Consider the following 13,665-nt stretch of genomic DNA (forward strand, 5'->3'; position numbering starts at 1 on the left):
CCCAATCATACCATACAGTATGATTGAACAAAAAAAAAAAAAAAAGGAAAAAAAAAAAGAGCAATAATGTAGAAACATTTCTGTCATTTTGGAAAATTCATGAAGTATATGACAGGCCACTTTTAAGTACAGTAGCTTGCTCATTTATAAAATATAAACCTTCTAAACAGATAACTTTGATGGGCTCAATCTGTGGACAGCCCACATTCCCTTCTAATATGCCTCATCTTTTTTGTAGATTGCATAATGACAGTCTGTCATGTCCTTATCCTCATCTGGCTTTCAACACAGAAGTTAAACCATAAAAAAATGAACCAGAAAACAAAAGTAAAGAAAGAGTCAGAGATACATGACCATGGCAGGGTGGATCTTAACATAAATTACCAGTTAAAAGAGAGTAAAATGATAACCATTTTATCAGGGACATCCCAATGCGGTATCCATCTGTTGACAGCAGCAGGCAGAAAAACCAAGCATGCCCAGATGTGAAAGAAATTATAATCACAACAGACATCCTTAGATAACAAATCATGTGTCTTAATTAATGGCAACTGATTACCAAAAAGCATTATAATGAGAGGACTTTGCTTAACAGGTAACAGCTACTGGACTAGTAAACGGGAAAATCTCTTGAAGTTTTGTTTAAATTTTGGGGAAAATATCTGGCTTGGTTCTTTGTAGCCCAACATGTGCAAGAAAAAAAATGCCACTGAAATCAGCAGCCTTACAAGCCCAGCTGCTGTACTTCTGCATCACAGAAAATCATTTGAACTAGCATTACCTGATCTGCATACATGAAAAACAGGAAAACTTGATTAATTTAAACTTTAAGAAAAAATAATAATAAAAAAGAGAAAGATTATCATAGCATATCCTGTATCAAAATTTACATGTATCATCAGTAAACCGAGCCAGTTCATACCACTGATGTGAAAACTCCTCTCACTAGAGCTAAGGAAGTGCAATGAAGTGATACTTTCTCAGTGCACTGTTATTCCAGGGAGAAAGGATACTTCACTGTGAGACTTCACAAACATTTATTGGCATCACAGAAGAAAGACTGAAGAATCTCAGGTTCCATTACAAGCTATGGTGAGGAGTAAGCTGTCACATATACAAAGCCTTCCTATCTCTTTCAACTCTCTTCTGCTCTACCACCCCCAACTGTCCTTACCCAAAGCTGGCCCTTCCTTAACACTTATTCCAGTTCCCTCCATCTGCCCTCCACTCTGTTCCCCCAGATTTCCTGCTCTGTTCTCAGGTTCCCTCATAGCCCTGACCATCCATTCCCAGTACCACTTTTCTACACCCAAAACCCCTCACCTAATCAGCACCCGTTCTTTCTTATCTGGTCTGTCATCCAGTCCTGCTCTCTCCTGGACAGCCTTCAGGTGGACTCTTCACCATAGCCTCCACCACCACAGTCACATACACCTTCTTCCACCAGCCATTTTCCCAAATTCTTAGCCTTGAAAATGGGCTAGGAACGTTGAGTTGGCTCATCTTGCAGGAAACCCTGCACCTCTAAAAAAACGGCAGCAAACCTGAAACTGTGAAATACGTCCATAGCATAATGTATTAATAGCTACTGTTACACCCTGTATGGAAGTGTTGTAGGCCACACTATGTATCTTCAAATATCTTCAGTCAAACCAAATAGAACAGCTTTCTCAAATCTAATATTTTCATATGCAATTCCCATCTAACGGTGTAGAATTTCTTTATATGCATAAGATTAACCATCTAATTCCTAGTAAGGAATTATGACCTCTTATCAGAATAAGGAAAAAAAAAAAAGCGGAGTACATGCCTGAATACTCTATATTATTAAGTGAACCAAAAGAGTTCCGAACACTGAATTTGTTTCCTGTTTACAGCCAAACATTTGGAAGTCAAAGGAAAATTTACTATGTGTACTGGGTCTGGCTGGGATGTTAACTTTCCCTGCAGCAGCCCATACAGTGCTGTGCTCTGCACTTGTAGCTAGAACAGCCGTGTTATCACACCAGTGTTGTGTCTGCTGCTAAGCAGTGCTGGCACAGCATCAGGACTCTCTAACCCTCCTAGGGGGTGGGCAAAAAAATAGAAAGAAACATCACCAGGGCAGCTGACCTAAACCAACCAAAGGGATATTCCATACCATATGATGTCACACTCAGCAATAAAAAGTGGAAACATGAAAAAGAGAGGAGGGGTGGGCTCTCGTTGTGAAAACGTCTGTCCTCCTGAACACTGGCTATGTGCGTTGAGGCCCTGCTTCAAGGACATGGTCAAGCATCGCTCATTTGTGGGAAGCAGAGAGTAATTTCTTTCCTCTGTACTTCCAAATAGCCTTTACTTGTTTTGTTTTGTTTTTTTCTCTTTCCCGCTCTCTTTTTCCCTTTCCCTTTTTTCCCTTTAGTTAAATAAATTGTTTAATTAATAATAATCTTTCCTTAATATTTTTTCCCTTTAATTAAATTATCCTTATCTCAGCCTATGAGTTGTTCTTTGCTTTACTTCCCTTCATCTTCTAAGAAGGGGGACTGAGAGAACAGTTGTGGTGTTCAACTGGCTAGCACAGTAAAACCACCACACTATGAGATAAGTCTCAGCCTTTTTTATTCTAAAATCTAAACTTGAAAATACTAAAAAAGTTTTGAGACAGTCTTTTTACAAATTTGGGGATATCACTTCTGAGACTAACTGTAAAAGGAAAAGTCAGCAGAAACTGAATTAAAACTATTTCATAATCAAATAAAGTGTAACATAATTGCTATGTCAGTCATGGAATCAATATCCAGTATGTTATGCTAGAAACCAGCTTTAAGAAAGATCCTTTTCATATGCTCTATAATTTACTGCTTCCCTCAGATTAACATATTTGTGTAACTGAAATTCAGTTAGAACTTTAAAAAAAAAAAAGCTTATTACTTTTGTAGAAACTAAATGTTTGAGATGATAAACAGAACAGCCAGAAGAGCTAAACAGCTTCAGCACTCAAATCCCAGTAGTCTCATAAAGATATTTTTAATCTGACTGCTTGCCATAAGAAGGTACATAGCTTCAAAATGTTCAGACTGAATAAACATCAAAATGGTGCTTTGAAGCTTCCTGAGATATTCCGTTCTACCACAAATGAGTAACATTCCAAAACTGTAAACACCCATAGTTATGCCAAATGCAGACAGAACATACATTTTCTTTCAACTGCAAAGCATGAAACCTGTTGTGGGTTAAAGAAACACATCTGCCAGATGATAGATGATGATTTCAGCTTAAGCCCTGCTTGATGTATAACTGTCGAAATAATTCATAAAAGAAAAGGTAGTAAGAATCGTAGAAGAAAAAGATCCACCAGGAGTTACTTAGTACTTAGGGATGATCCAGAGAAAATTGATACTGCTAGTAGGGGACTAAGGCTGCAGATAGAATTAAAACAGACCATCCTCAGTTTCCAAAGATGAAAACCTTCAAGGTTTAAAATATACCCATCACTTAAATTGTTGGTACCTCCACTCTGTATGTTGATTTAAATGAGACAAATGTAAGTGACCGCTGTTAACTACTGGGAAGGCATGCCAAACATCACCCTCAGTAAATCCTCTGGTAAGAAAAAATGAATGACAGGGGATTACACGGCTAATGCCTGTGGATGAAGCAAGGTCAAAGGAGCTTGAGATGACAGATGATTAGAGAGATGAGATCTTTCATGCACTTCCTCCAAGCATTAATGAAATAAAAGTGGCTCCTTCTCAAATTAGATGTTAACTCAATGTTAAAATATTAATGTGCATAACAATCTAAGGTATTATACCTTCTATCTACCGAGTAAAAACTTAAAACAGTATTATGCTTCGGTGAAGACTAAATAAATTATTTGTGCCCTAATAATTGATATGGGATAAAAAATGAAATGCTCCAGAAAACATGAGCATAACCATCACTTCTTCCAGGAAAGGTTAACTGAAGAACATGGCTCAGGGATGGATGAGCAGTGGGGTCAACAAGAGGAATGCCCTCATCGAGGACCACATACCAAAAAAATTGCTCAGGAAGTCAAGCCCTGAAATTTAGGAATTCTGTTTAGCATCTGGTTGCACAAACTTATGTACAAGTTTTCCTGGTGTTTGGTTTTCCTGGTGTTGGTTTTGTTTGTATTTTAACAACATATTTGTAAGGTATGAAAAATGTAAATACTGTTGGTTCATATTTTAATTTCAGATTAGTGGCTTCAGCTCTCCTAAGATTACATTCCCATTCCTGTCCAGCACCTATACAAAGCAATTTAAGCTCTCAAGGCAGAGAAAATATTTCTCAAGGTAGAGAAAATATTTTATGTAACTGTATGTACGCTGCTGCTGAAGTTGCAGAATTCAACTGCTAAGGAGCAGCAAGGACAGGCTGCTCTGCCTGTTGAAGGTGGATCAGGTGTACAGAGTGACAGCAAGTCAGGCACGGACCTCAATGTCACTGAGCAAGAAGAGCCAAACAGGTCCTGTGATGTGAATCTGCTTCACCCAGCAGTTCAGCCATCACCAGACAAGAGTGCAGCGATGAGGTGCATCCGATGCCAAGCTGGAAAGCCAGTCAGCAAGGCAGCATCAGGGTCAGCAAGGTACACGGCCAGGTATAGCACACCGTGTCCTGGTGCAGCAGGGGAAGGGAACCCTGCTGCTTAAACACAGCTCCTGAGATGTGGGGCAGAGGCCACGAACTATGAAATCTATCAGGCTTGACTGATCTGTGATTATTTATTCCCTAACCTCTGCAAGATTTTAAGCCTGCCTTCTAAGAGTTCACATAAGGAACTCACCTGAAGTTGAACTACGCAACAAGATGGTATCTCCTCCTCTGCAAGTACAGCAGAACTCATATAGAAAATTGGCACTTCACACAATAGGTCCAGATTTCCTGTTGCTGCTTGATATGGTACGGTATATTGCTTTGGTATATTGCTTCCAAAAAAGACATAAACTATGTTAAAAACTAGGTCTACAAAATATCAAGTATCCATGAAGAGATATGCAGTGAAGTCGCCCTGAAAATTCACTTCTGTACTTCTGTAAACACTTTTTTTTTTTCTTCTCCTCGAGCTTTTGCAATCTTGTACACGGTCCTTATTTCAGTTTAATTGAAACTTCTAGTTCTGCTAGTCATCTTTCAGGAAAGAGGCACAGCATTCTGAATCCGTTTCAAATATCTATGTATTGTAACTCCTATAAAATGAGAAAGCAAGCATTCTGCAACTTGAGTTTTAAAGGTGTTAAATCATTGTTAACCATTATCTGAACAAAAAAGTTATTATTAATGATGTCATATTTTTCAGTTTAGGCTCTTTTAAAGAAACTTACAATCACTAGCATCTAAAGAACACCATATTTATGCTGTGTACAATTAATTGCTCTCTACCTAGTCTCTCATTTCTACATATTCTGTAAAGATTATTTATATAGTTGGTCCTACCAGCAGTAATATATCAGGATAGTGGAAAACACAAGCTATTTACTAGAACTTCAAGACAGAGGGAAAAAAAATCCCTAAAACGAAGTTAAAGTTTATTGGTCTTTTTTTTTTTTTTTTTTTTAACTGGGTTAGCAAACCTTGCTTCAGAAAACACATCTCTGGCATGACAGTGTGACAAGCCTTGTTCCAGGCAATCTCAGACTTCAATATTCAGACTAGATGAGAGCGAAAACGGTCACAAAGGTGAGACTTGTTGTAACCTGGGGCAAGGTTAGCTACCACTTTTCTAACATCTTCTTGATCCTGACAGAGGGAGCTGTGGCATCAACAAAGGGCTGAAACTTGAACTATATGACAGAGAAGGAGAAAAGCCCAGAAGCATGCTCAGATTGACCCGATAGATATTGTCACTGCCTCTGAGTAATGACAGTCCCATTGGCGTACAGCGTTGCTCAGGATTGAATAGCAAAGAGAGGACATAGCAAGCATCTGTATTCTGGAAATTAGTCCATCAGCCTCCTGGTTAGCAGCCAAAGCTCAAGCCAGAGCACCGTGCAAGCACAGTACAAAGGACTGACATCCATATGCTACGGTGATAGGCATAACAAAAGTCAAACATGAACAAGAGCAAGATCTGAGAGCTGTTGCTCAGGACCTGAGTGAAACAAGTTGGTGATCTTGCCCTGCTTCACAGGGAGATACATCCGTGTCACTGAAAACTGCCAGTGCTAATTAGAATCCCTGCAGGCATCCTCTGGGATTTAATAGGCACCAAGGAATGAACTGTCTCTTGCTCCTATGGCTTGCCCCTCAGTTAGAAAACCAAAAAAGATAAGGGAAAGGATTACTGAGGGAAGCTTTCCACCTCTCCTGCCTATGCGGCTCTGTGATTAACAAAAGTTGCGGTTACACAAAACAACAAAAAGACCTGAAAGGATAGAGATATTCACCATCCAGTGAACTGAAAGTAAGCTTAAACTAGCTGCATTTTGATAGGTTGAAAATATTAACCAAGACAATGCTTTTTTTTTTTTTTCTAAAAAGAAGTTTTAAAAATAACAAATGTAATCAGTCAGAGACAAATCAAATCAGCTATCCTATTTAACTTGAGTAAGCTCCTGCGAATGCTGATGGCATTTAAATCAGAAGCATGACATTTCAATGGTGCACATGGGACTTGTCTGATATTTTGTTTTAAAAGAGCTGCCATATAAATACAAAGGCACTAATGTTGCAAAAACTCACATTGTATCTGTGAGTCTGACATGCCTAACTTCAGCACCGACTCAAATCTCACCTTCAGCTGCATGCTTCCAGTCAAACGTACACAGGGTTGGGAAGGATTTTAGTGGAAGCCACTCGGGTGTAAACAGCAGGACATGCTTCACCTCAGCACGTGTATGACACAAATAACACTCTGGTATTTCACTGTCTATAAATTTGCTGTATGCTGCTCATGAACGACAAAGAACTTCAAGAGCTGAACAGCTAATTTCTGCTAACTGCCACGACACAGTTGCGGGTCTCTGCTCCTCAAACTGCGGTCCTGGGCACCTTTAGCGCTACCGGCAGGCGGACCACGAGGCTGGTGACCAAGAGAGGGGCTGACTGCAGGGACGGGGGCCCGGCACCCACCTTGCCGCTCCGGGAAGCGCCCCAGGCGCTCTCCACCGGCCGTCCCGGCGCCGTGCAGGCGGGCAGCCGGCCGCGCCACGCCGCTCTGCGTCTCCACAGGCAGCGCCGACTCCTCGACGGTCGGGGCCGCAGGCTCAAAGCGGCCCGGGGGACGGCCGGGGCGGGCGTCCTCGGGCACCGGCGATGACAGCGACAACGGCGGGGTCCGGCGGCGGCGCTGAGGGCCGTCGGCGGGGCCGGGCGCCGGGGGCAGACGCTTGGCCTGCGGCAGCACCTCGAGCTCGAGCGGGGCGCTGAGCAGCGCCGGGCGACCGCGGTCCCGCGCGTAGAGACGCAGCGGGATGGGGGCGCGCAGGTGCAGCAGGGAGCGGACGAGCAGCACGCTCCCGCTACGCGGCACCACGAAGAAGTGCTCGCTGGGCGGGCGGGCGAAGTAGCGCAGCTCGGCGTTGGCGTCCGCGTCCGCGTCCTCGGCGCGCGCCCGCCACACGGCGGAGCCGAGCGGCAGCGTCTCGTCCAGGCGGAGTCGCGCGGGGCGGGCGCCGACGAAGCGCGGGGCGTTGTCGTTGGCGTCCAGCACGCGGACGGTGAGGGCGGCCAGCGGCTCGGCGGGCGCGGCGGAGCGGCGGGTGCAGCGCAAGGCCAGGCGGAGGGAGTAGAGCGGGCGCGCCTCCCGGTCCAGCGGGCGGCGGGTGCGCAGCCAGACGCGGGCGGTGCGGGCGTGCAGCGCCGCCTGGAAGTGCGCGTGGCCTTCGCCCAGGAGCTGCAGGCGCCAGCGGCGGCCCCGCACCTGGGCGCACCACGGCAGGGCGCCCAGGCGCGTCAGGGGGACGCTGAGCCCCTCCACGCGCGTGCCCGCCGGGCGGTTCTCTGCCACGCGCCCGCCGAACGACGGCGTCCTCGGCGGGGTGGCGCGAGCAGAGCCCAGCGGCAGAGCGCAGCACAGCAGCAGCAGGCAGCCGGCTGCGTGCCGGGCCATGCCGGCGGCCGGATGGGCACTGAGGCGCTGCGAGGTTGCGCCGGCAGCCGCGCGGGGACTGAGGTAGGAGGGAGGGCGGCCCCGCATTCGATCGCCGCGCCCTCGGGGCCGGGCCGGCCGAGGGGCAGCGCCGCGGGACGGGGCTGGGGGTGGGGCCGGCACCGTGCGGCGCCCTCCTGCGGGCACGGCCCCGCGGGTGGTCCGGCAGGGAGCTGCACGCTAGCCACAGCTCCCACGAACCCAGCTTGTCACGCCTGCATCCTTACTGAAGCGTATGTGGGCAGCCTGAATCTGAATTTATATGAATTTATATGAATTTCATTTATATGAAATCTGAATTTATATGAATAAAAGTCCATAAGAAAGGACAGTAGGACAATAGTCAATATTTGTCATGAATCAAGCCAACAAATAAGCGATTCATCTTGCAGAAATTTTACAATACATCCAATACTATTATGAAAGAACATGATGATATGATTACAATTCAAAAAGTTGAAAAAGAAGTTGTAGTCCTCCCCTCACTTCATGTATGTGCTGATAATGCAGCGTTTTATTGGTTTTGCTGTGCTCCAGCTCATTAAAAACACCTGACTCATATGAGCACAGACACTTTACCCAGAAAGAGAATGAACAATCTAAGGTACAAGCCTTTGGCCAAAACCCAAAGCATTTATGCTTTAAATTCATGATAATGAAAAAAATATATAATGTTTAAAAAAATAAGCCATCAAAGATGGCTTCTTAAAAGTCACATGAATGACTTCAGCCAGGTTCCAGAAACAATTGGCACTTCTGTAGCATAGCAAATGCAAGGGTGAGAATCCTAAAGTAAAGAAATACTGCAAAAGGCTGAAAGTCAGGCATGAACTCAAGCACTTTACAGATGTTGGACTTAAGCCCTGATTCACTTCCTACTGAATTCTCTAGGACACTCTCAAGGATTTTACAGGCTTCAGCATCAAACAATTACATGCATAATATAAGAAGTTTCAGTGTGCTCTGCAGATTTGATGTCACCATATGGATTACATTCCTTCAAAACATTTGCTGTATATTGTTTCAGGAATGCCAGAGCTGGAAAAAAAAAAAAAGTAATAAAAAATCTAACATAAACATAATGAATAATGTTTTTCCTTTCTTTTATTCCTGTCTTTTATAGTCTGAGATTGCACATCTCTGACTCACATGTCCACGTCATTCAATTTACAGGACTATTCTCTTGTACTTTTATATTTTTGCATAAATATCTTTGTAAACCTGTGACCTCAACAGGGCACAATGTTTCTCAAGACTGGATTTATTGATTTAGAGCCCACTCCTCAACTGCCTGTTCAGATTGCTGAGTTGCAAGTAATTCTTATTAGCCTTAATGTGCTTATAGAATGTGAGTTAAAAGAAAGATTTTCTATGGCTTTCCTTTGGAATGGGCATGATGTGATCACACACATAACAACTAATTAGATAGTTAAAATTTAGTTCAGAAATGACTAAACAAGGAATTCTAGTTTATCTCCCAATCAGAATTACTACACAGATTTTGCAGTGTTGTCATACCTGTAGATATTTGATTTGATTTACAATTGCTTGAGGAAAGAGAATGTTTTGTTTATTATCTTATTCATTTGTTGCCATTCATTTGTTACTATTATACGGTGTAATTTTTAAGGATAATTATAAAGCTAATGTAAGCATTACTGAAAGAGAAGTATTTATTTATTGAGATCAAAACCTTGTGAAAAAAAAAATATATGTTTCTTGGGCCCTCCAGTGTCTGAAATAAAGTCTTGCCTTCTGACAATGTGAATTTGAACTCCATAGAATTTGCTGATATTCATTTATATCTGTGAAATTTGACCTGATATTTCAGGTAGGACAAAATAGTAGCCACACAAAGTGGTTTAACTACCACAACAGAATCCTGTTTTTCATCTTTTAAGCCCTCATTGTCCAAGCAACAAAGCATAAATTTTCAATAATTATTTAGTTTAGAAGCATTCAATAGCCCAGTTATCACTGGAAAATTATGTCTCTTAAAGTAACTCAAAACAGTACATACCCAAAGAAATCCCTAAAATCTTTTTCTTTAATTATATACAAAATACTCGTAGCTCCAAATATATTTATATTGCATAGAGAGATTATATGTAGTATGTATAACATATCTAATCTATATGTTATAGTACATAATTACAGCAATATGTGATTATATAGATTGTATATAGTAGTTAGCTATCTGTAACATTTATATTCTACACAGTATGTTTTATATCTAGTGGCACTTACATACAATTTAAAATAACTTGGCCAGTTTTGAAAAACCTGTATTTATTCCTTCATACTTCCACATATGCAACTGTTCAGCTTACAGAAGAGGTATTGATATATAATCTCCAAGCTGATGAAAAAGAAACTAGGCAGCTGACTAGACAAAAATGAAATACAACTCAAAGCACTGGGTTGCATCTGCCTCCAATTTTTTTAAATGCCTCCAGATTTTTTAAAGCAAACCGTACCTTCCTTTTTTGATTCCTGAAACTCATATTGTAATTGACAATAACTACAATGATACGTTCTCAAAACATAAAAACTCATCAACTGCCAGCTCACGCTAATAAACCCATTTAAAACAACTTCTTAAGACATAACCTTTAAGTGTGTGAGCAAACAATATGCAACTAAACACCCAACACAAATATCTGTAAAGATAGATGAAGTATTAGGATACTGCAGCTTTCTCTGAGTGAATCAAAGCATATGGTGGTATAACGGAGCATGAATTTACAGCAACAGAGATGTACTATGCAGATTAAAGCTTCATCTGTGAGAACATACTGCTCAGCAAAAAAACAATTGTGGTTTTTGCTTTATAGCATAATGCAACAAATACTCTGTTGTAGAACTAGGGCTCCCTCTGCTGCTAATATGGAAGTAAAAACCAAGACCTAACTAAATCCACATGCTCCTGAAACAGACCCTGATTTTAAATTTAGCAATAGCAAGGTATAAGCATGATGGAAAGGCTGCTATTTGGATAGACACAAGGTTTTAAGGTAAGACAGACAGGTTCATGTTACCTACATCGAACATGTGACTTGCAGAAAACTGACTCCACAATCAGTAAGATTGTAAAGTAGGTATGTTTATTCAGTGCTGGGCAGCACGGGGGTAGTCCCACCAAAGTCGTGCGCCCCTGACGCAGCAACTTGCCTGTGGTGGTGGGCGCTGAGGGTTGTGGGGATGAAGTAAGATGTCTTCATCAGGGTTGAACTTTTCACCTCATATCTTTGCACATGCTCTCTGAGGCCTTGGTCACAATCTGGGCCATAAGGTTGGTTTCGTCTGGTTCTCAGGGTCTTAGGGGCTCCTGTTATCTCGAGGCCTTGTATGTTTGACATTCTTTATCTCGTTCTTTTGTGAACAGTCCTCCTCATCTCTGAGCCCTTGGTCAAAGTCTGAACCATGAGGTTGGTTTGATCTGGTTCTCAGGGTCCGAGGGACTCCTGTTATCTGGAGGCCTAAGCGCAGCACAGGCACAGTACATTGCAAATATAGCACATATTCATTCTTAATCAATCGCTCCCTAATTTCTAATCCCATATTTCAGTCCCCCCTTTTCTGGAAAATCTAGTAAATTCTTTAACTTAATACAAAAATTCTTCCCAATCTCTATGGTATGTATCCCTCAATGCCTTGCCATGTACTTTCATCAAGAAAGCTAGTATCGCCATTCATTGTAACAACTTCCAATTCCAAACAAGTATTACAAAAGACAATATTAAACTTATACCAACTAATATAAATAAAACAGTAATTGGGTGACATAATGTGTTCAAAATCCCAGTTGCAGTTGATGACCATCCAAAGAGTGTGTCCCAGCAGTTGTGATTTGTGTCTTGTTTTACTCCACTGGTGCCAAATAGAGAAAGTCACACCTGACGATTCTAAAAAAGTTACAAATACAAAAGTTAGAATGATTTATTGATTTATTTATTTTTTGCTAGGGAGTTACGTTTTCCTTATCTACTTCTACAAAAGCACAAGCAGTTCTTAAATACACACAGCCTTGACCAAAATATACAAGCAGTCTTTTGACTAGTATTTGGATGAATTTCAAAGTGGCAAACACCTTGCTCAGTGTCAAGACATATATCCTGAGCATCAATTGTATTGCTTTCACACAAATCCTTGTTGTTCCTGGGTAACACATGATTCTAGATTTACAGACTGCCATTTCCCATTCACCATCCGTGCCCATGTTCTGTGCTCCGAACGATAGAGCACTGTCTCATGGTTTAATCCTAGTGCAATGATAGGGTGGATAACATAAACTGTAGCATTACATATAATAAGTACAAAGGCAGTAGCCATGTTAACAATGGGATCATAGGTAAAATTTACCAGAGTCCACCAAGACGAACTTCTTCTCAAAATCATTGGCATTGTCCCAAACAGTCGCCGGAAAAATGCTTCCACTTCCTTCCCTAATGATCAAGGCAGCCGTTGCCTGCAACCATAACTGTGCTTGCATACAACTAAGAGCCAAAGATACATTATCTTGAACCATACTAAGTGCATCTATTATTAGTTTGTAGTCTTGGTCTTCAGCCTTTTCCCATCTTGGTAACACCTTTGAAACTTGCCATTGGCTAGTTCCCAATGCCAATAAGGATGACTGTAGGGGCTGTTAATTATCTGGCACCCTATTTTAATTTCATCCCCTATGGTTCTTTAGTGTGTTCATTCTTCTCCTAATTTTTGCCATTCTGTTAATGTATATAAATGGTCACCATTTGTTCACCACATAACCACAACTGCTAACTTTCCATTAATTCTCTTATCCTCCATTGTTACGGCTTCAGACCAAGGCCACTCACCATCCTCTATTATCATAGAGGCACCTTCCAATTCTTGAATCACAATTACGACTATAAGCCACAAAAATAAAACAATTCTGTTAATGACATTTTCTGCAAGTTATATTACTAAATACTCCTGACTGTAATGTCCTCATTTTGCTCAACTGAGCTTTAGTTTCAATTCACTGTTACCCAGGTGAATTCAGGCACTCTGTTCCTTGATCTTAATTGCGGTGAAGGTAGTAAGAAGCACCTGGTATAATCCTTCCTGCTGTGTTTTCAAAGTTTTTTTCTACAAGAGACTTAGTTACCTCTCAGGCTTTGGCAGTCCTAGTGGGGAAAGCCTCTGGCCATCCTGAAAAGGTATCCGTTAACACCAGTAAATATCGACACCCCCCTTTTCTTGGAAGTTCAGAAAAGTCAATTTGCCACCGTTGACCGGGCCCATGGCCTTTTCCAATTTGACCCAGTTTTGGTTTGGGGGTGTTTTTGGGATTAGTCTGGAGACAAAGATCACATTGTTAAGTTATCTGAGTAATGGTAGCATATAAATTCCTGGCAACAATTTTTCCAATTAGATAGTTATACAAAGCGTGTATTCCCCAATGTGTTTTCCACTGTACTTCCTTTACCAGTGACCACAGTAAATTGGAGGAGATGACTTCCCCTTCCCTTCTTTGGTAACAGCCCATCCCTCTTGGTTATATTTTCCCTTCTGACTTTCGATTAATTTTCTATCCTTTTTGT

The 13,665-nt window shown here is 41.9% G+C and overlaps 1 protein-coding gene across 1 annotated transcript in view; it reads right to left on the bottom strand.

Moving 5' to 3' along the window:
• The window catches only part of LOC137862111 (neural-cadherin-like), a 66,747-nt gene that overhangs the window by 49,465 nt on the left and 3,617 nt on the right, over positions 1–13,665 (bottom strand). The window contains 1 exon segment of the mRNA XM_068693791.1: positions 7,081–12,003. Coding sequence (XP_068549892.1) covers positions 7,081–8,146 — 1,066 coding nt within the window. The 5' untranslated portion in view covers positions 8,147–12,003.

The sequence above is a fragment of the Anas acuta genome, chromosome 10, assembly GCF_963932015.1.
Source record: "Anas acuta chromosome 10, bAnaAcu1.1, whole genome shotgun sequence".
Lineage (NCBI taxonomy): Eukaryota > Metazoa > Chordata > Aves > Anseriformes > Anatidae > Anas > Anas acuta.